The following is a 21,656-nucleotide window of genomic DNA, read 5'->3' on the forward strand; positions in this document are numbered from 1 at the left end:
AATCAGAGGGGAACAGCTGGCTCCAGGGAGATCAGACGCTTCTCTCCAAATACGGACCATTTTTCCCAAGTCTCTTCATAGATTTGTTAATAAAACTGAGTCATCCATATTTCAACCTTCTGTATTAACCTTGGCTGTTTGTCCTGTCTCTTAACATCTCGGCGTCTTGTTTTGCAGAGATAAGATCTGTGGGTGTGTGGCTTTATAAGACAAATGTTTAGGCTTTTTAAATAGTCTCTACTTTGCTGGTTGACTTTTCTTGTTAGGGTGTTTCTCTGCCATCCTCATTCCTCATAGGTGGGTCTCCGCTTGTATCATTGACTCGACAGTCACAATTTTGGGGCAGTGTTTGCCTGGTCCTTGCCATTATCAGTTGGGCATGACATGTGTCTCCTGCCCTGAGCTCTGCTCCTAACCTGGGTTTCAGAAATCAGCAAAACCCAGGTGACCTCTGGCACGAGCAATGCTCCACGTAAGCACTGCGTAGGAAAGTCTGAGCTACCGGCACCGTGTGATTTTTATCAGCTCAATTCGCGTCTTGTAAATATTTACTGGAATTTCAAGTAGGGTTTATCTAATTAAAACCAAGCAAAACTTTCCACGAAAAAGAGCCACCCAGCCGGCGGTTGTTGGTGAATGTTTAGGGACATGTTTAAGAGCTGGAGGGAAGAATATAGGATATTTTCTCAGCTCTGCTGCTGTCTGTGGCATCCTGAGCCACATCAGGTCTTCAAGCCCTGAGTCACACATGCTGGGGACCACGTACCTGATTGCCCCAAGCACATCCAGCAATTTCTGGCAGCAGCCACCCAAATTTGCCATACCCCTGGCTGGACTGAGACAGGGGCTGGCCTGGCTGCCACAGCACGGGGCAGTCAGTGGGAGTTTGCTGGAATTTGCAGCAGTGGTGGGGGTCCAGGACTCCTCTCTCCATGGGGACGGTGGCACATCTCCCTGCCGCTGCTGGCTTCAGCACAAGGCAAGCAAATGTATCTTCTTAATTCGTCAAGGTTGCCAGGACCGTAAACGTCAAAACCGAGCAGAAATATTTGGCACGTAAACCGTCTCCGCTCTTCCCCTCTGTGCCGAGCGCGTGGGTGGCTTTGGTTCCTCCTCCCCTCGATGGGACGGGAGCTGTGGGGTGGCCGCTCCAGCCTCCGCTCTTCTCTTCCCCTTCAGGATCTAGCGCCCAGGAGGGAGGGACGCCGAGGGTTTTGGCCATGGCCCCGAGGAAGAGGAGCAGTCGGGGGATCTCCTTCATCTTCTGCTGCTTTCGCAGCAGCGACCACCCCGAGATCACATACCGGCTGCGCAATGACAGCAGCTTCGCCCTGCAGACCATGGAGCCCGCGCTGCCCATGCCGCCGGTGGAGGAGCTGGACGTCATGTTCACCGAGCTGGTGGTGAGTAGGATGTTTTTTTATGTCTATTTTTTCTCCCTGTTTTTTTCCCATATTTATAATCTCCCCAGGCTTAGTTTTGAGTTTCTGGGCAAACCTTGGTGTGAAGGAAGCATCAGGGGCTGCTGTTGGGACCAGTTCCGTGCTGAACCTTAGGCTTTGCTCATCCCTAATGTTCTCCCAGTCTGGAGTGGTTTCTCTTTCTCGTTAGAAAGCCTTGATTTCTTAGAGCAGGGCTTTGGGGCTGGTCTGGCTTCGTGCACCTCCAGGGTGATGCGGGGGCGTCCGAGCCGGTAAAGCAGGTTGTCTCCATAGGTGCAAAGTGACTGTACCTGCTGGGCACTCTGCGTTGTAGAAATTCTTGGGTGTGGGCTAAATTGTGATTTGGAGAGTAAGGATACTTTTTCTCTGTCCCTCAGTATGAAGACTCTGACAAATATGAATAACATTAAAAAAAAAAAAAAAAAAGAAGTCAGCCAAAAAAAAGCTTAATTTGTTCCAAGCAGAAACGTTTTGGAGTGGCTTGTTGGATAGATCCAGAGTGCTCCACTCTGAGTTGATTCACCAGTGAAAGGGGTTTTCTCGATGGTGCTTTGATGTGTAGAGAGAGCTGGGAGTTGTGATGCTGGTCAGTCACACCTCATGGTATAGCATGTCCTGTTAGGTGCCAGGCAGCATGGCTTTGGTCAGCCAGTCCCCTTGCTAGAGGAGACCTCCGTGTTGTATTATGGGAGACCGTTTTGCCAAGATGTCCTTCTCCATGGGTGGGATGTGATGGCAGACTGGGACACCCAACACAGTGTGGTGGGGATGAGACCTCCTTGCAGCAGAACCTCTTCTTGCAAAGAAGCAAAACGCTGCCAGTCAGATTTCGTTTGTTCAGGTGGATGTGTGCTTTCTGCTCCACATTTTTCTCCACTGATAACTTGGCCAAATCAGATTTTCCTGGGGAAATTCCTTCCCATGGAAAACTTTCTCCATGCCCCAGCTGGAGGCGGTGTAAGGGCTTGTGCTGCGGCTCGGCATCGCATATGCCCATATGCCCGTGGTGTTTTCCTCAGCCCGTGATTTTCAAAGCATCTCTCCCAAATTCGTGCAGAGGCCGTGCTCTATGTGCAGTGGGGCAGGAGCCCAGCTGGGGCCAGGGCATGCCCTGCGGTAGCCCTTCTGCTCTCCATCCCTTGCTCCATGCTGCCAAGATTTTGGGATTTTTCCCTCAGCCAAGGGTGAGAATAAGGCTTGGAGGCAGCTGCTGCTCCAGGGAATGCCGGCAGCAGGAGCCATGCTGGCTTCTGAGGGCTGAAGTCATTTGTCGGGGGGAACAGTGAGTCCCACCACGCTCCTGTGCAAGCAGCTGCAACCCCCTGGCTCCCCAAAAAACCCATCAGGCAGATCTCAACCCAAGCCAGCACTCGGGGGGAGGGAAACTGAGCTCTGCCCTGTGGGTGCAAGAGGGCAGATTCCCATTCAGGGGGAGTGAAGCTGCAAACCCACCCTCCCTCTCTACTACAACAGCTCCTTCTTGCTCTCAGTAACCTGTTGGTGTCGGGTATTAAATTTCAGTATTAGTTAAATGGTTTGGAAAGTGTCCCACTGTTTCTGTATAAACCCACTGTGTAACATTTGGAAGAGAGACAGAGAAAGCACTCAGAGGTGCTGGGCTGATTTTTACGCCTGCGGGAGCCCGATGCCACCCGGCCCATCACGCTTGACCTTCCGAGGTGGGATGGCTTGTGCCCGCTCTGTGCGACCAAGCTCCCTCCAAAGTCCTTGGTTGTCTCGGTCAGTTGAGTTGAGGGAAGTCAAAGGGGTTGGAGGGGACCTGGAGGCTTTGCCAGCCCGGGTTGGTCCTTGGCCAACTCTGCTTTTGCAGCTTATTAGTGAGTTTTCTGCCCCGTTTGTTTCCATTAGGGACTTGGAGTGGCAGGGGTGGAAGACTTCAGGCCTGAGATGGGCTGTATCTTTGGGGATGGTGCAGCAGTGGGTTTGGTCACCAGGATGGACCATCCTCTCTCAGAGACCAACAACTCCACAGGATCCCTGCTGTACAGATCTCAGCCTGCTGAGCACATCAAAGGGCAAAACCTCTTCCTTTTTGAAGCCATCCCACAAAATATTCTCTCGGCTTTGGGTGTTTTTAAGTGTGCCTGTTCATCTGAGTCAGGAAATATATCTAGTGTGAGAAATCAGTGATTGTCCTATGCCAGCAGCAGAGGACCAGGACAGGAGTTGCAGAGGGACATGGAGGAGCTGACTCCAATGTCAGCTAAAGGCTCTATCTGCCTTCCTAGTATGTGTTTCATGACCTGGTCTGTGTTACATGAACACTTTGGATTTTAATTAGAATAGTTAAATAGAATAAATAGGTGGACTTTTATTCTGTGGCTGTGCAAGTGCTTCTCAGGAGGAGCATCAGGGAAAAATGGGGTGTTTTATTTTTGCCTGGGTGCAAACAGGAGCAATCAGCCTGTGAGAAATGTCCTATGTCCATCCCGGCTGCAGGGACGATATGTCCTGTCCCAGCCAGCGGTACACAGCAGGCAGGGGCTTTTCCCTGGCTCAGTCCAGATGCAGATGTTGTTGCTGTTGTCAATGACTGATCACTGCTTCCTCCCGGAGGGACCTTTTCCCTTTCCCTTCCTTTTCCCCGGACTGGACTGAATGGGTTTTCGTCAGGGTATTGTTGAGATGTCGCTCAAGCAGGCACCGGCCCCATCTGAAAGGCTTTTCTTTGTCCGCTGTCCTGCCGGGGCTCTGGCTCAGCCACCCAGGGAGGAGCAGGTGCTGGCAGGGAGGTGCAGACAAAAGTGGGGTGTTTCAGGAAGATTTACTAGTTTGCAGCTCCCTTGGCTGGGAAAAGGCTTTTCAAATTCATGCAGCTCTCCTTGCATCGATATTGGTGCGTCCCACTGGCTTGGGCCGACAGTGTTTGCTTCCATCATGCAGCGATGTGGTACCTGCCAGGCAACATCCGTCAGATGTAGGGGATTTCAGGAGCTATCGGTCCTCTCGTAGGACACATCAGGAGGATCGCTGTGCCATGGGGCTGCTCAGCCCCGGCGAGGGGGAATATCTGGGCCTGCATGAGCCGCCTGCAAACCAAGAGAACAAAGCTGAGCCATCTGCCACGGCTTCTTTCAAGAGGCTCCTGCATATCCAGGCTAACAATACAGCGTTTCTTCAAAGGCTGAAATCTTACTTGCACGCTCAGAGAAAGCACTTGCAAAGCTCAGCATAATGGTGCCATATGGTAGATCTTGCTGTAACAATCCTCTCTATTTTCTGCCAGCAACAAGACTTTCCACCAGATGGGTAAATGACTGATGTCCTTTATATCTGCTAAACACTCCTTGTCACTCTGAGGTTTGTAATGAAATGCTCCGTGTGTGGTGGTGTGCATCGGCCCTGCGGGATGTGCACCGGGCAGGGGGATGGAGGCACAGGGGGATTGAAAGTTTGCATTTGACGAGTTGCAGCAGCATCTCCATCCCAGCAGTGATGCTCCAGCAGCTCCTCTGACCACCTGGGTGCTGGGAGGAGCTGCCGGAGCCAGGCTGGCTTTGCACAGCCCTGGAGCACGAGGTGCTGCCTCTCCCTGGTCCCACATATTGCTCCCAGTCTGTGTCTCTGCCAACAGAGGGATGGGCTTGGAGGAGATAGTGCCCCAGGTGCCCCTCAAGACATGTCTTCCCAAATACCTGGCCTTTGAGGAAATTCCAGTTACTGGTCCCAATAGGGCTTCTCAGACTTTTCACCTCTGACATGTCATTAGTGATGTAGAAGAAATCAGAGCAACCTCCATCTAGCCCTGCATCCTGCCTGTGCTGTGCAGCAGCCCATGTTTAGCCTATGAAACCAGAGCCTCATGTCAGGCTAAACATGAAGAAGAAATTTTTGACACTGAAGGTGGTGAGAGCCTGTCCCAGGTTGGCCAGAGAGGTGGTGGATGAACCATCCCTGGAGACATCCCAGGCCAGGCTGGACGGGGCTCTGAGCAACCTGAGCTGGTGAAGATGTCCCTGCTCATGGCAGGAGTGGCACTGGATGAGTTTGGAAGGTCCCTTCCCACCCAAACTGTTCTGTGCTTCTATGACCTTCCCCAGGTCCCTCTGCCTGGACTCAAGCAGCCAAAAAGTTTTTGGAGACCTCAGGAGGTGATGGGGAGGGGATGTTGGGAGACAGATGGCTGTGCAGTGTCCCCAACCCCTCAGGCTCCAGATGGGTGCAAACCCTTGCCCACTGACATGGCCGGTGTCACTGACTGCTTTCACCAGAATCTGCTGGAGGGAGATATTCACACGGGATCTCCAAAGTGCTAGGCTTTTTGCCTTCCTCTCACGCGACGTGGAAGGCTGCTCCATCCCTCCCTGCTGCTTTATGAAGTAGTGGAAACTCAGGAGCCTGGGGAACAAAAAATAAAAGGTCTCTGGCAGCTTGAAAGATTTATCACAGCATTTGCTTTTGCTGTACTTGGGGAAACTAATGCATTTCTTTAGAGCCGCTCTTTGGACGCTATCTGTTAGGAGATAGCATCTCCCGTCACAGAGATTAATTCTGTGTCGCCTCCAAAATGCTTCATGGTGGTTGATCAGTCTGTGGTTCATGATGTAGGGTGCTTGGGTAAGATGCTCCATGCATAACAGCATTGTCTTCCCGTCCCCTGGGCACGCCGGGATCATTGCTATTATATGCTGCTTGAACAGGGAGTGGAGGGCAACCCCAATGCGAGGAGGCGGCGGTGGTGCGGTCAGTGTGAGCACTGTGACATGTCAATAGCAATGCCAGGTTGGGAACTCATTGCTGGTGATAACCAGTTTTACTTAGGAGCTTAAGTAATGCGCTTTTCCCTCAGTTTCTAAACCAGTAAGGAGAAAGTGTGAGGTTTTGGGCCTTGCAAAACAACACGGCTTTTAAGGTAACAGCTGAGGGATCAGCTGCAAAACCCAGCTTTGCATTTCATGCTTGCAGGTCAGCTGTCGTTTTTTGCTGCCTGGTCTTTCCAGCATTAAGGACTTCAGGATTTTGAGAATCACTGAACGGTGGCCAAAGCCGTTTTCCCCCATATCCGCAAAGAAAAGCGTACGGTTTATACCTAGAAAAAATACAATTGTAGTAGCCCTTGTGTTCTGGGCAAAAACACCCCTTTTTACAGAGTTTATCCAGGGCCAGATACTCAGCATGGGGCTCCTGACCCCATCCCACCACTAGCTCCCAAGAGCTCCCTCAGCTTATGAATTGCTTTTAAGGAGAAAAACCAAATTATTCAGTAATATCTGCTTTTAAATTCAGCCTGCAGGGACCCTTGTGCTGTACAAAGCACACTTTTACCAGGCTGCCCAGGTTCTGCTCGTTGGAAGAGAACAGCCTGGACCTGCCACGCTCCTGTCCCAGCCCCACCGCTCACAGCGCTTGTTTTCGTCACCTTGCGGCGTTACACCCTCACAGATAATCTCTTAAACATGTGTTTTGATAGGTAACCATCTGATAGAGAAGTCGCACACCTACTCGGTGTGAAAATAAGTATTTTCTGCCTACCATGTTTCACGGACCTGAATGAAGTAATCCACCGAGGAATGCTACTTTTCAACTGAAGCATTTGTGTAATTGCAACATCTGTTGCAGCTACAAACTAGAGCGGAGGCTTGCCCAAAAACCATGCTGTTCCCGACCCGTAATTTTACGAAGGAGCTGTGTTACAGCACAATGTGAACCCCAGCTGAAGTTAGAGAGCACATAAGAAACCCCTTTGTTTCCAGTAGAAGTAGAGCTGAAGTGGAAAAATTACATGGTCTACCTGCTAAATGCTTTCCACTTTGCACTTTGTCAAAGAGGAGGCCTTATCCCTGGGAAATGCCTGGGTGGCTCATTCGGTGACCTTAATTGTGACATTCAGGCTTTTTGGCTTGCACTGGCTCCAGTGTTTCTGGCACAGGTCACCACAGCAGGTACCAAACTCTTTAGATGGGGCAGTGATCTTCTCCTTCCTCATCGCTAGGTGTTTGGGTGGTGGTGTTGGAGTTATGGGCAGGATTGAGCAGCACGTGGGTTGTTCTTCATCACCAAGCTCAGCAGGAAACGTTCCTGCTGGGAATAGCCATATCTGCCTCGTATCCATTTGCAGATGCTGTTTGTACCACTGTAGTATCCGTCGTTGGCAGAGTCTGGGTGTTCCTTGGCATGTGAGCATCACCAAGGTCAGGTTTTGGCAGCTGAGGCTTTCTGCAACCCCATGGGCAGGTTCCTGCCTGAGCACCCAGTGGTCCTGATTCCCATCAGCTCCAATGTTCAAATCAATACTGTTATTTACAGGGATCAGCATCCTTCCCCAAAACCACCTGACATCTATAAGCCCATCTGATGCTCACCTGTGCTAGGTATCTTGCTGGATGTCAAACCTCGGTCAGAAATTGCCTCCCCATAGGGTGACATTCTGCTTTGTACCTGCTCAAGTTGTTAAAAACGACCTTAGGACGCTGGGTGTGACCCAAGCCATAGTTGTGGGGAAAAGAGGACCACTTGTCCACCCAAGCCACAGGTATGTGAGGAGTGCAATTCCATCTTACATTGCCATCAACATCAGGCTGTAGCTCGCTCCTGTTCCCCTCAGCCACATCCTTAGGGTCCCACGCACAGAGCAGTAAATCTTTCAGGATCGAGTTGGTGTGGGGCTTTACAGCCACTAATTCCCATCCAGCCCCTTCTCAATGCCCTTCGTAGGGTCTTAGCTGAGGAAACCCTCAAGCAGTTTAGCACCAGACCAACCATGCAGAGCTTTCCTAAGCGAGCATCTGCACTGGGCAGGGGACATCTGGAGCCTCACTCAATCCATTGGTTTGACTTCCAACTTCAGTAGCTCTCAGGAATACCAGCAGCAAAGACAGGATCTAGAAAATGTTTGAAAAGGGAAATTGTTTGAGTTCATAAATAGGTAGGAAATCCCAATCCAAAACCTTCTTATTTATTTGCCAGCTGCACTTTATTATCGTACAAGGTGCACCCACCAAAGGGCAGTCATGTCCAGCTGTGGTTGACTTGAATTTAATCCATTTTAGTGATCACAGCAGTAAATAATGGGCCAGTACACCTTATTTTTTTTTGTTTTCGAGGTTTATGTACAATTGTGCGGAAGAAGCACAGTGGTGATCCATCTGCAGGGTTTCTAGATCTGAAAGTGCTCTTCGGGTTAAAACTTCATTGATGGATAATTCAGACTGTAGAAGTACCCTGTGTTAATTAAACTGGAAGGTTTTCCAGATGATGTCAATGAAAAGGTCACAGAAGGCCAAGGTCAATAAATTAAAAAAAAGGATATATGAGGTTATAGATAATTATTACAACAGAAAAGACTGAGAACCCTAAGTAGATACTTCTCTTCTAAAATACATTAGTATTGGAATATGGAGACCTTTAGAACCTTTAGCCTATTAAAATAATTAATTAGACAAAATAGTATTGAAGCAGTACATGCTGTCTGCCTCAGTTAGGTGTTTGAACTGTCGGGAATGTGAACCAGCTGCAGCTAGAGTTTATTGAAGAGCTAAATCAGCTCTTGATGGCCATAATCTGTCCTGCAGAAGAAGAAATGAATACATATTTTATTTATGTCTGTCCAGTCCTCTCAGGTCAATAACTGAAAGCTGCAGAGCAGGGTGGGTTTAGGTCTTTTCTCTTACAGTCTGGAACTAAAAATTCAATGTGGGAAGAGGTTGACTAGGTGTAAGCACTTTGAAGTGCTTACATGTTATTCCTTGCTGCTACTCATTCCCTTGCTGTAGGCAATTTCCTTTATTCAAAAATTCATTACATGATAAAGGCAAAATTAATAAAAATCTTCCATCTGTTACGCTTATTCATTAAGAAATATGAATAGCTGATTTTTGTTCATGTTCTGTAATTCCAGCTGCAGGGCGTCATGGGTGAATTAAAAATATACAGTGATAATATGCGCTGGGATCGGTTTGTTTGGGGGGTTGTTTTTCAGTTCTGAAGGTACTCTGGCTGAAAAGATGTGTGCTAGGAAGGAGGTATTTTTATTGTTAATACTTAAAACAAAATACTTCCTTCACTACCTTCCTATAAAACAAAACAAAACAACAAAAATGAAAACTAAGATAAATCTGCGCACATTGAGAATAATAAATGTTGCAAATAGAGGATCTTCTCCTGCGGTGCAAGTTGACTGTGAAGGCGGTTAGTTGTTCGCACTGTCACAGCCACTGATTAATAAGCCTGTTTCTTTAGGAAAAGAGCTTAAAAAGAGAATAAGGGGCTAAATAAGGTGGGTTCTGGGGTGGAGGACTATCGCGCACGGGCGCAGATCGCAGGCAGGGCTGCGGGCAGCGGAAGATTAGATGAGGTACAGGGGGAAAAATGCTGATTGCCATTTCCCTTGACACTGCAGCGTTCTGGGATAAATCAAATTGATGAACTTGGAGAAGAATGCCTGGAAGAGAGTGAAAAAGCGATATGACCCCTGAGAAAGGAAGCTGATGCAGACTGCAACAGGCCTTTTTTATTTGTTTTTAATTCTCATGATGTACTGGTTAATGCCAAATGTTGCCAAAAAGTTCCCACTTGTTTCTTTGTTCCTATTTTTCTTCTCTTTCTTTTGTTTCTGAGCAATCTTGGATCTCTTATGCTTTATTTGAGGATGCAGGAGGTCTTGCCTTTATGTGCTGTAGTCTCACAGAGGTTTCTCAATTCTGTGCTTCCATCCATCAGGAGTAAATTCACTTGTTCTTTATTATGTTGGTCATTTATTGATCTGGTGATGTATTTCTATATGTGTGTGTGTGTATATATACACACACACATATGAATGTGTTTATAAACCCAGAACAAGACAGCTAATTTTAATTAACTTTTATTTCTATTATGACAATGGGTGACCTCCTTATTTTCCCCTGTCTCCTCCATGTATTACAATTACACAGTTTATCAACCAGAAAGGTGCATTAGATGTCAAAGTTTTTCATCTTCTTTCCTACAACCTCTGAAGGTGTTTTGGGTGCAGACCCCTGTATAGGGAATTTTCCCTTATTGAAGCTCTGTTCCTACACTACTTCTTGTAGAATGTTTGGTGGCTAGTGGGACCTGTGGGATATAGGGGAAGAACCAGTGGTGGTCATGCCGGGGTGCTGCTGCCATGGGTGCACCAGCTCATCCTGGAGATCATTTCTGAAAGTCAGGAGATTTGCAGCACCCTGCTGGCTTCCTGCTGTTGTCCCCATTAAAGCCTGTGGTTCTCAGCCCATGGAACATGCTCATCGAAACATCCACCATGGCATGGGTGAAGTGACAGGGACAGGAGCTTGCACCAAGGACCATGGTGTGATTCTGGGGCTGGACTTCATACCCTTTCTGCTGGAAGGGTCAAACATTTCTTCTAGTGGCAGTGCCTCACTTTTCTGCTAGGTCTGGCTTTGCCTTCAGGAGATGGTTAGAGACTACGGTGGCTGCAAAACAGAGAGGTGGTGGACTCTCCCTCTTTGGAGATACTCAAAAGCCATATAATCATAGAATCATTTTGGTTGGAAGAGACCCTCAAGATCATTGAGTCCAATCATTAACCCAACACTGACACTGAACCAACCATGTCCCTAAGAACTTCGTCTGCACATCTTTTTAAAGATCTCCAGGGATGTTGACTCCATCACTTCCCTGAGCAGCCTGTTCTAATGTCTGACAACCCTTTCTGGGAAGAATTTTTTCCTAATATTGAATCTGAACCTCCCCTGGCGCAACTTGAGGCCATTTCCTCTTGTCCTGTCACTTGTTACTTGAGAGAAGATACCAACACCCTCCAAGCTACAACCCCGTTTCAGATCATTGTAGAACGATAAGGTCTACCCCAAGACCTTATCTGGACATGCCCATCTGGACATGGTCCTGGGCATTGCTCTAGGTAGCCCTGCTTGATCAGGGAGTTGGACCAGAGGACTGGTGACCTGAGCTGCTAATGCCACCCAATTGCCAGCTTGGAGAGGTATGGACCATGGGAGCATCCCCTCTGAATACTGCTGTGTGTCCTCCAAGGGAAAGGGCCAGGGAGGTGGTGGATGCCCCATCCCTGGAGACATCCCAGGCCAGGCTGGACGGGGCTCTGAGCAACCTGAGCTGGTGAAGATGTCCCTGCTCATGGCAGGGGTTGGACTAGATGAGCTTTGAAGGTCCCTTCCAACCCAAACTGTTCTTGGATTGTATGATTCTATAGATCACTTGATAAAAACTTGTTTGGCCCATGGGATCGTGCTCACAGCCTGAGCCAAATGTTTCTTTCAGAGAACCCTGTGGGATCACCTTCTCTGGATCTCGTGCTGTGCTCAGAGAGAGGGGAGGTTTGCTTGGCTTGAGCGGAGAGCCGTCAGCAAAGCAAGCCGTGCGGAAATATTTACCTCCTAGAAACAGCAAATACACGCCGAGAATCAAAGCTCTCCTGTAAGGTTTTTTTTTTTAATCATATTCAAATGAAGATTTAATGTGGAAACACGTTTCCTGATCTAAAGGTGAATAGTTTAACTGTATGGGATAAATATTTAAGAGAAGCGTGTTTCTTTCCAGAAAAAACACTCTGGGCAGAGACTTCCTTTTGGTAGCAAAACGAGGCTGTTATTTTACATGCCTTTGACCTGATTCCAAAAAAATATTTAAAATAGCGAATCTGGCAGATTCTGCCGTGGATGGCATCTGGGTGGATGGGGCAGAGCTGTGAAAGGTGAGGCTGAAGCGAGGGGTGAGGGCTGTGAGCGTGGTGGGCACCGACGCACCGGTTATCTCCTGACTCTTCAACAGCCGCCAGCATCGCACGCTGTAGCGGGAGTTCATGGCTTGCAAATGGCCTATAGAATTAATTGCCAGTTAGAATCACCTAATTATCAAGCTCGTGATTATTAATTGAAGGCGCATGTGGGTTTGAGGCTGTGCACAGCTTCTCTGCTGCGCTATTACTCCGCTGTGCAATTGCTAAAGGCTTTGTCAGAGCTGCGTGTGTACAGTGGTCTGTGAGCCCCTGGAAAACGGCTGATGTTCCTGTCCCCTCTTCATCTTTTGGAGTTTGAAGGGCAGTTTCTGAGCAGCCTGCTTGGGGCCAAGGAGTGCTGAGACTGCCATTAGTGAGCATCCGCGAAGGGCCGGAGGTGGGTGCAGGAATCCCCATACACATAAAAACAGCGAAGACCTGGCTCCTCACAGTTAAGTCACTGTTCCAACTCAGAATAACAGTCATTAGTCACTGTTTGATTGTGAGAATTTTCATATTCACTGGGTGCCACATAGTATTTATTTAAACACCTCTCCCAAGCATCCTTCAAGATGTCATTAGGTAGGTGTCACTGAGTGATGCAGGGCTGCGATGACTGAACGTGTTAGAGCAGGGGCACAGTGAAACATGCTGTGCAAGACTCAGAAGCATTTCTGCACCTTTTTTGGATGTGTTTGCACATTGTCAAGTACCAGCACCTAATATGTTCTTTGCTTTATCCCTTCTTGCTCCTGCTTAGCCTTCAGCTCAGTTTAGATTTTTTTTTCTTGGTTAATAAATCTTTGCATTTGCACAAGTTGTATTTTTAGGGTACGGGTATTTTGAAAGTTTAAATAAATATTTTTCTAAGGACCTAAGTACAGACGTGCGTGACTGGTGCTTTCATGCCTGAATCCCAGATTCCCGTGGCAGGGAAGCATGGTCACAGTGGAAGCACTTTCCTGCACTCACTCGAACCCTCACTGCAGAGGTAAATAATTATCAGGAGACCCTCGTCCTCTCCCACACTCCCAGATGGACTTTTCCAACAAGCTGAATTTCAGCCAAGTGTCTGTGTCAGATGTCATCCTCTTGGCCGCCTTTACATCTGCAGAACTGGGGCTGAGGCAGAGCTTGGGTATCTGACGGGCTCATCACCTGAGGAGGGACAAGGGGAGAAGGACATGGAGTACAGTTTCTGTTCTTCACATGCACAAGATGTGGAAGGCTGACAGACTTGCCCAAGGCTAGGAAGTTCACTTGCTGGATATGAATCCTTGACCTCCCAAATTGTAAGGACATGGGGGTTTGAAAGTGGCGCTTGTTGGAGGAGTCCCTCAGTCAGGTTCTCCTCCTTGGGTGCAGGGGAAGTGTCTGAGATTTGGCTCAGGCTTTCTCAGCCCTCACTTTTTCCAAGCCTGTGTTGTGGCAGCACATTTATTTCTGTTGTAAGGGTGTCTTGCAAATCTGCTTCCAGAGCTCCACCACCGTCAGCTCTGTGCAGCACGGTGGCTTGAAGAGTCAGTCAATATGGGGGGAAAAAGTCAAGGAAGAGGCAAAGCTCCTCCATGCATACGTAACAGAAAAAGCTCCAAGCCACCTTTCCTTTCGAGGAGTAATTTCATTGGGAAGTGAAATTAATACCTGAAGTGGATGTATAAGCCTCTCTGAGATGTTCAGGACTGCCAGCAGCCCTCTGTTGCAGCATGTTGTACTGGAGAACCCTTGCGTTTGGGTTACAAGATAGCTGAAGGCTCCTTTCCTTGGCTACTGGGTGCACTATGAGTTTTAATTAGTTCAGCTGAATTTCTTCATGGTATGTGGGCTTGCTGATGCAAGGACCCATCTTTCCCCATAGGCATCTTGCTCATCCTTCACCAAATGGGGCTGTTACCTTTGACTGGTGTACCAGGGGCTACCAGCTCTAGTTGATAAGTGTTATTATTCAATCAGGGAAACTTTAATGGGTCTCCATGTGGTTTCCTTTTTTAGCTACTCTAATTGTGTAATTTTTAATGGGGTTCCTCTTGATTAAATCCCCTGTTGAAGTGGGATGTGTTGTCTGGAGGCCATGGCTGGGCTCTCCTGTGACCTTCTACAGTATCTCCAGCTCTCGCACCACTGCGCCAGCATCCCTCCAGCATGCAGGTTGTCACCAGCGGTGGTGATTTTAAGAGACATCCATGGTTGTAAGATCAATATTGGCTTTAGCAATGAGCCTGCCAGCCCTGCCTGAATGTTTTATTTAGTTAGTTCTCTGATAAAAGCTTTGACCTACATCTAGCACCAGGAAGCGATGAGGCTTTGATAATACTCGGGCATCCCGGTGGAAGGCATGCTGCTAACCAAGCCTCCATGTTGAAAATGGATGTGTCCTTTAAAATAAAATCAGATAAACCAATAAAGGTCTTAGTCAGTAAACAGCTTTATCTCTGCTAGACAATACATGGTCCACTTTTGATGGAAAGGATGTGCCTCTTTATGAACTGTAGATGTTAGGAAAAACTCTTTCTATTTTGAGTTATAGGAAAACAAACCCAAAGCCAAAAAAAATCCAGACCCAGTTTTCTATGATACGAGGGTGTCAGCGATGGAAATGTGCTGGACCACTCGAGGTGCTCAGTGAAGCAGTTATAGGTGATGCTAGAAAAGAAAGGTCCTATATGAATTGTTGTTCTCTGTACGTGTCTTAGATATGGTTTATCATCTGGAGCTCTCGATCCTCTGTGCCAGGCTGTCTTGCAGGCAGCTGTAACGGCTTCATGGATGTCCTTTCTAAAACACTTGCTGCCTTTAAAAACAATGAAGGCGATGTCTGGGAGGAAAAAGGCGGAAGGTTTGCAGCTCCATCCTCCCAGCAGCCAGCTGTAGCCCAGGAGTCAGGGGGAGGTCAGCAACAGCAGGATGAGAATCAGCATCATTGCCCTAACAAATCAATAGTCACGGGGCGATGCTGCGGGACCGCTGCTGCGCTGTGGTGTGGCCCCGCATTAATTTACACTGCTTTTCTCGGGGGTAGTGCTGTGCTATCACCTGTTTGTGTACTCAAGTTGTATGTTTTGTGGGTTTTTTTCCCCTTTCCAGGATGAACTTGACCTCACGGACAAGCACAGAGAGGCCATGTTTGCGCTCCCAGCGGAGAAGAAGTGGCAGATCTACTGCAGCAAGAAGAAGGTAAGAGACTCGTCCGTGCTGTGGCCAGGGGCTGATCCACTTCCCTCCCACGCAGGATGGGGAGGAGACACAGGGTGGACACAGCTCTCTCTTGGGATGCCAAGTGTTTTTTGGGATGCTGTAGATATGCCTCTGTTCCTCAGGATGGCCCTGGTGAAGCAAGGGCAACCAGCAAGGTCTTCAGTCTCCAAAATGCATAGCTCTTTGTCCTGAGACCTTTCATGCTGGAGGAGGTGTCTCCCCACCCCACATGGGTGTCCCCACCCCATGTGGGTCCCTGCCTGTGCGAGTGGGTCACTGTGGAGCTCTGTGGCCACTGAGGCTGGCAATGCAGTGGTGGGGGCCAGCTCCAGTCACCATCGCTCGTGGCTCCGCTTTTCTATGTTGATGTCTGGGGGTGCAATTACAGCCACCCCAAAAGCCTCCCCTGGGTTTCCAGTTTGCTGCCATGAAACAGGTTTGGGCGTCATTTTTGTCTTCCCACCAGTTCTTCCCGGAGGACGACACAAATGGAAAGCACTGTGGGGAAGCCGTGTCCCCTTAGCACAGCCGAGGTTGCTTTTAGGGTGAAGCTGTGTCACCCCTGGGGCACTGAAGGGCTGTAGGTTCATGGGTGGAACCAAGATACTGCTGATAAGAGACAAATGTTGATGCTATTCCATTGGTCTGTCTGCCGAGCTGCTGGCGTGATATGTCCGCTCTGCAAGGCTTGAGATGTCTTTCTCAAGCTGAAAACATGCACAGACATCTTCCCAGTGCTGAGATATGCTGACATTTGAGCTCAGTTGCATCACCCTTTAGACAGTGGTCAAGAATTGAGGTTCATCTGCAGGCAAATCAAAGACCAGGTGACCGATACATCAAAGCCTGTGGTGGCTGTGGCAGGTCCATGGTTGCAGTGTGCAGCAATGCTGGTGCCACCTCTCATGGTCCCTCCGGGATGGAGGAGATGGCCTCACCACCTTCCTCCTTTGGTTTGTTTGCTTTTACTCCTGGGGGTGTGCAGCCCAAGCAGGGTGGGGTTCTGTGAGCTGGCTGCCTGAAAGGTGGCCAAAATCACTCTCTTTTTCACCAGTAAACTGAAGATTTTTGCCCATCTATTCTGGCACAAGAATTACCTCCAGCTGTCTGTGCTAGGACTCATTTTCCTTCCCAGCCTTGGCCAAAGCAGAGATCATGCAGGATGTACCACCGTGGGGAGAAGTGAGGCAAAAATCCTCAATCTCGCAAGTAGATGGAAGGATGCTGAGGCCTGTGAGGGAAATGCCCCCAGCTGGGGACATGGACCTGTTGGAAAGGGTCCAGAGGAGTGACAGGAATGACCCGAGGCTGGAACAGCTCTGCTGGGAGGACAGGCTGAGAGAGTTGGGGTGTTCAGCTGGAGAAAATAAGGCTCCAGGGAGACCTCATTGTGGCCTTTCCATATTTAAAAGGGACTGATAAGAAAGATGGGGACAGACTTTTAGCAGAGCCTGTTGCGACAGGACAAGGGGTGATGGTTTTAAATTAAAGGAGAGAGATTCAGGCTGGATATGAGGAAAAAATTTTTGACACTGAGGGTGGTGAAACCCTGGCCCAGGTTGGCCAGAGAGGTGGTGGCTGAACCATCCCTGGAGACATCCCAGGCCAGGCTGGACGGGGCTCTGAGTAACCTGAGCTGGTGAAGATGTCCCTGCTCATGGCAAGGGTTGGACTAGATGCTCTTGAAAGGTCGTTTCCAACCCGAACTGTTCTGTGATTCAGTTCCCAAATTCACTGCTATGTCCCCTAACCTGCAGGAGCTGGCTCAGCAGTGCTGGCGGTCACCTGGCCCCGATCGAAGGACGATCGCTGCCATTAATGCCTCTTTTCTCCTGCTGGAGTGATGGCACCAGATTTTCCAGCTGTGTTTTAGGCCAAGAGCAGGCTTACCTTGCTCATGTAGGATTAAGTTTTAAGCCTCTCATAAATACCCCTGAAATCTCTGTATTATTGTTAGACAGAGGCCTGCCATGCTCGAGGTTTAAATCGGAAGGCAGAAGAGATATTAACAAATTACAGGCACTGGTCTGAATCAAGAAAACAGGCAGGGGATGATCGCTCGTCACTGCCTGTCGGATAAGCAGAGCCGTGCTCTGATGTGTCTGGATAACAAGAGACAACGGAGACTTAAATCAAGCAAAGCCATGTAATTATTATTGTGAATGGAGATTACATGTTATCTAATCTCCCGGGGCAGGATTTAGATGGAGCTGATGGTTCCTCTTCCTTGTTCCAGCACCTCCTTGCGCTTATGGTTTTTTAGAAACTGTGCTGAGAAACAATCTGGTCCCAGGGGGTGCTGAAGGAAGGAGCCACAGAAGGGGTCAGAGGTTCTTGGGGCAGGTCCATTGAGGCTGAATCCTGGCTGATGTTCTGCTCTGGTCCTCATTCCTCTGGCTGTTCTCAGCTGCTCCTTCCCTACTTGTGATGCCATCTCGGTGAGCTGCAACATATCTTGTGCTGTGGCTGTAGCCCACACAGCCAGGGCACTCCCTTGCCTCCATCAACAGCAAAGGTGGGTGCAGCACAGAAAACATCTGAATATCTGTCCTTTCAGCATGTTCCCTGCTGCCATGCACCATATCTGGCTCTTCTGTTTTGCTGTTGGTGTCATCCACCCTACCCAGCTCTCCAGAGTGCATCCCGCTTGTTACATATTCCTGTGATGGGCGAGATTTGGTGAAAGGTGATGAAAATGAATCATTTTATTGTGCTGGGTTGTCCTGTAAAGGGAGCTGGCAGCACCTGGCCTTGGCAGTGCTTGTCGAGAGGAAATAAGGGAAAAGCAGCTATTCTACAGGCATATTTCCTTCCTTGGAACATTTTCCCCTGGCCTGCTGCCCCATATCGTAGCTTCTCTGTCCTGCAAGCAGCTGGTTTTATCCCAGCCCACAGTGCCAGCTGGACAGGGTGGAGGTTTTGTCCCTCCCTGATTCTCCATCTGCAGAGAAGCTGGGGCTGATCCCAACCCTGACCCTGCTCGGAGCAGGGGGTTGTTCTAGATGAACTCCTCATGGTCCCATCCCACCTGCATCACCCTGTGATGCTCCTGGGGATGGGGAGGAGTGGGGGCAGAGAGATAAAAAACATCTTGTGATGGGGGCTGGCGAGTCTGTCAGCAGCAACCCGAGCAGGAACTGAAGTCTGCATTAAACCCAGCAGCCGCGCAGTGCTCAGGTCAGGAGAGAGATTTAAAGATTATTGGAGAGACCTTCTTTGAAGCCATCAGTCCCCTCTACGGCTGTAATAAAGCAGGGAAATGCAAAGGCGGAGATGCATTAACAGCAGGATGAAATCTGCTTTTAGAAGTGGTATTTCTGGACGATGACTCGTTTCATACCTCATCCCAAAATATTTCACTCCGTGCTGGCCCCGCTCTCCAGGAGAGGATATTGCTCGGAAGCGCAGGGAGGAAGCAGGAGGGTTTCCAGCTTTACCGTTTCTTTGGCTGCCACTTTGCTTCAGTGGAAGAGGGTGACTCAGGATGACCTTTCTCAGGAGGCCAAGCTCCAGAGGGAGTTAATTATTAACACTTTGCACTTAGTCTGCAGCACCTCTTAATTGCAGGAGGTTTGTCTCCTGCCAGCTGATGTATGTAATGTCAAGCTATTAAAGCAGCTCACCAGGTGATTTTTGTGAGCCTCAAAATATGGGTGGATACTGTGTTCAGGCAGAAGCTCGGCATAAATAACCAGATGGAAGGGATCGGTAGTGAAAACCAGCTCATGTGAATGCAGGATCTGGCTCTGTGCCCCCCCCCCATTTCGATTCAGCTGAGCTCTCTGAGCATCTGTAAAGCCAGGGGAGGGGAAAAATGACCTGTGGGACACCAAGCGATGCTGCGCTCTTTAAGCTTGTGTTGAAAACCCGTTGGCATCGCTAATGCCGAGTGCATAGCTCTTGGCAGTGTTAAGCTGTCCCCAGCAAGCAAAGCTGACATCTAAAATTTCCTCGGACATCAGATATGAAACTAGGATCGCTTCGCATTAGGAGTAGGTGGTGGTGGTGCTTTTGCAGAGGAGAACGGGGGAAAATGTGATAAATAGGGAAATGAGTGATGGGTCTCCAGTAATACTATTTTTCCCAGCCGGATGGCCTCTTTCCTCTCTAACTGCACCGTCCACCCGCTCCCTCCAGAGAGCTTCGCTTTCCAGCTCGCTCTTCCTCTTGTAGCTCAGCCCTGCAGCTTATTCACGGGGCTGTTGTTTCCATCTATTCCATTCATTTAAAAAACATAAATTATTTAAAAAAAAAAAAAAAAACATCAAGCAAAAAGCTGCAGTAGCAGAACTTGGAGCAAAAGCTGAGAAAGGTGGCATGCAAGGGAAGGAGGGAAAAAAATAGCTCCTGTGTCACCTGGGATGGAAGAGAAACGTTTCATGGCCCCTGATCATCCAGATATACCTGCGGTTATTTCAGCAGCAGGTTGAAATATCATCTCAGGTGTCATTTTCTCAGGCTGACCCAGAAAAATGGGCCGTTTGCATGGCTGGGGGTATTTTTCGATAGGAAATGTTCATAGTTTTTATCTTTAAAGGTAATTCCCTTTTTAGCTCCAATCACAACACACTTTTGTTTAAGTAAGATTTTTCTCCCTCTCCAGCCAAAAAATGCATCTGTTAGCAATCTTTTTGGATTTTAAAGAGAAGCTTTTCAAACAATGAACCAGCTGACTAAGAAAGGCATCTGGTCATGCTATATTTGCTTATGGGGAGCATAATTTTTAAACCCTGGGAAAAGTGTACAAGGGCATGTGTGTAATTGTAGAGGAGAGTGTATAGGAAGTGTTAGCCTATGGAAAAACAGAGTGGTCTGGGATGGGACGGTTTGGACCCCAAGATCCCAACTTGAGGAGAATATGATAGAATTACAGCCCTTCATGGCATCACTCCACAAGCCTTTGGTAGAGCACAGGGAAATGGCTTTAGTTTCATCTATTTTTTATTGCAGGGATACCTGGTGACTGGAGGGATGAGGAAAACCTGGACAAAACCTCCACCAGTGCACATTTGGGAAAGGCTTGGTCATGTTGGTGGAGCTGGGCTGGATTTAAACTTCTCACGCAGCTTTAAAACCCATCCCCACCACTGTCTGCTTCTTTTTTGGCCTTGAAAACAGAACCCAGGTGGAGCATCCACAACAGGCAGGGAGGGGGAAGTTGCCAAAACGTGGTGGGCTGCCAGCTGCTGCCAGTTTTGAGCAGCAAGGAGGGGTGGGGAATACTGCAAAATAAAAATGCAATTAGGAAGATGTGTCAAAACAAAGGGGGTTGCTTCTGGTTTTGTTGCAGCAGGTCCTAGCTGAAGAGCCTTGGTTTTTTTTTTAATCTCTTACTATGACTTCCGTGGTGTGAAGTTCTCCTGGGGCAGACCGGCCTTGCGGGTGGTGCCAAGGGGGAGGTGAACCATCTAAGTCATGGATGTTGTGGCTGAAGAGCTCTCTGGAGCTGGCTGCGATAAGCCAGTTCCTTCTGATTTGGTTTCACCCTGAAGGATCTAACTTGGTGTGTCAGACATCAGGTGTGTGGGGAACCCAGCCAGCTGTCCTCTGGAGCTCCATTATCCCCAAGCAGCTCCAGATCTATCACCACCAGTGTGGGAAGGAGGCTGCTGGATCAGATGGAGATGGCTCCTGCAGGTTGGCCATCTAAAATGTGTTGCTAGCAGCTGTAACAAAGCACTGAGAAACTTCACAGGTGTCTTTCTCCCCCTGCCATGGAGACATGCTGCGAGCAGCTGTGGTCCTGCAGGTCACAGGGGCCAGAGCTCATGGAGATGAACCTTTCAGGTGTAATGGTGCCCAAACAGGGCTGAGACCAGTCTGTGAACTGCTGGCTGAGCCACCATCTCCTCCGTGCTGCTCCCCAGTCTCCCGAGGGTGGTCACTGGGAAGAGCAAGGGCAGTCTGGCTGGGGGATCTGCTGATGTGCCAAGGGGGAGGCAGGCAGGCTGTGGAAGTGTCAGCCTTGTCACCAAGGTGTGGCAGGGCTGGGGAGCGTGACATCTCCCTGGGAAGAGCAAAGGGATGGGTGGAGCTGGCAGATCAGTGACCTTTGCTTGGAGAAGCTCCTGCCAATGAGGGATCTTGACTGGGCGCTGCTTTCCCCATGGGAACCAGCACTGATGGAGGGGACTTGATCATCGGGTTCACACCATGACAGCCCCTCACCACTGCCACCATGGCGTGAAACAGACAAGCAGCAGCAGCATCCGTCAGCCCCCTCCATGAAATCCGGGGACAAAGGGACGGTGGAGGTGATGAGACAGCACAGTGGTGCTGGGGCTGCAGCTGATGCCATTTGTATTTTTGCCAGGTCTCTGGAA

At 48.9% G+C, this 21,656-nt stretch overlaps 1 protein-coding gene across 7 annotated transcripts in view; it reads left to right on the plus strand.

Moving 5' to 3' along the window:
• The window catches only part of DAAM1 (dishevelled associated activator of morphogenesis 1), a 94,225-nt gene that overhangs the window by 36,641 nt on the left and 35,928 nt on the right, over positions 1–21,656 (plus strand). For all 7 annotated transcript variants that reach the window (XM_065063224.1, XM_065063228.1, XM_065063225.1 and 4 more), the window contains 2 exons: positions 1,180–1,403; positions 15,223–15,312. In XM_065063224.1, coding sequence (XP_064919296.1) covers positions 1,221–1,403; positions 15,223–15,312 — 273 coding nt within the window. In that variant the 5' untranslated portion in view covers positions 1,180–1,220. The remainder of the gene's footprint in view (positions 1–1,179; positions 1,404–15,222; positions 15,313–21,656) is intronic.

Source organism: Columba livia, chromosome 5, assembly GCF_036013475.1.
Source record: "Columba livia isolate bColLiv1 breed racing homer chromosome 5, bColLiv1.pat.W.v2, whole genome shotgun sequence".
In the NCBI taxonomy this organism is placed as follows: domain Eukaryota; kingdom Metazoa; phylum Chordata; class Aves; order Columbiformes; family Columbidae; genus Columba; species Columba livia.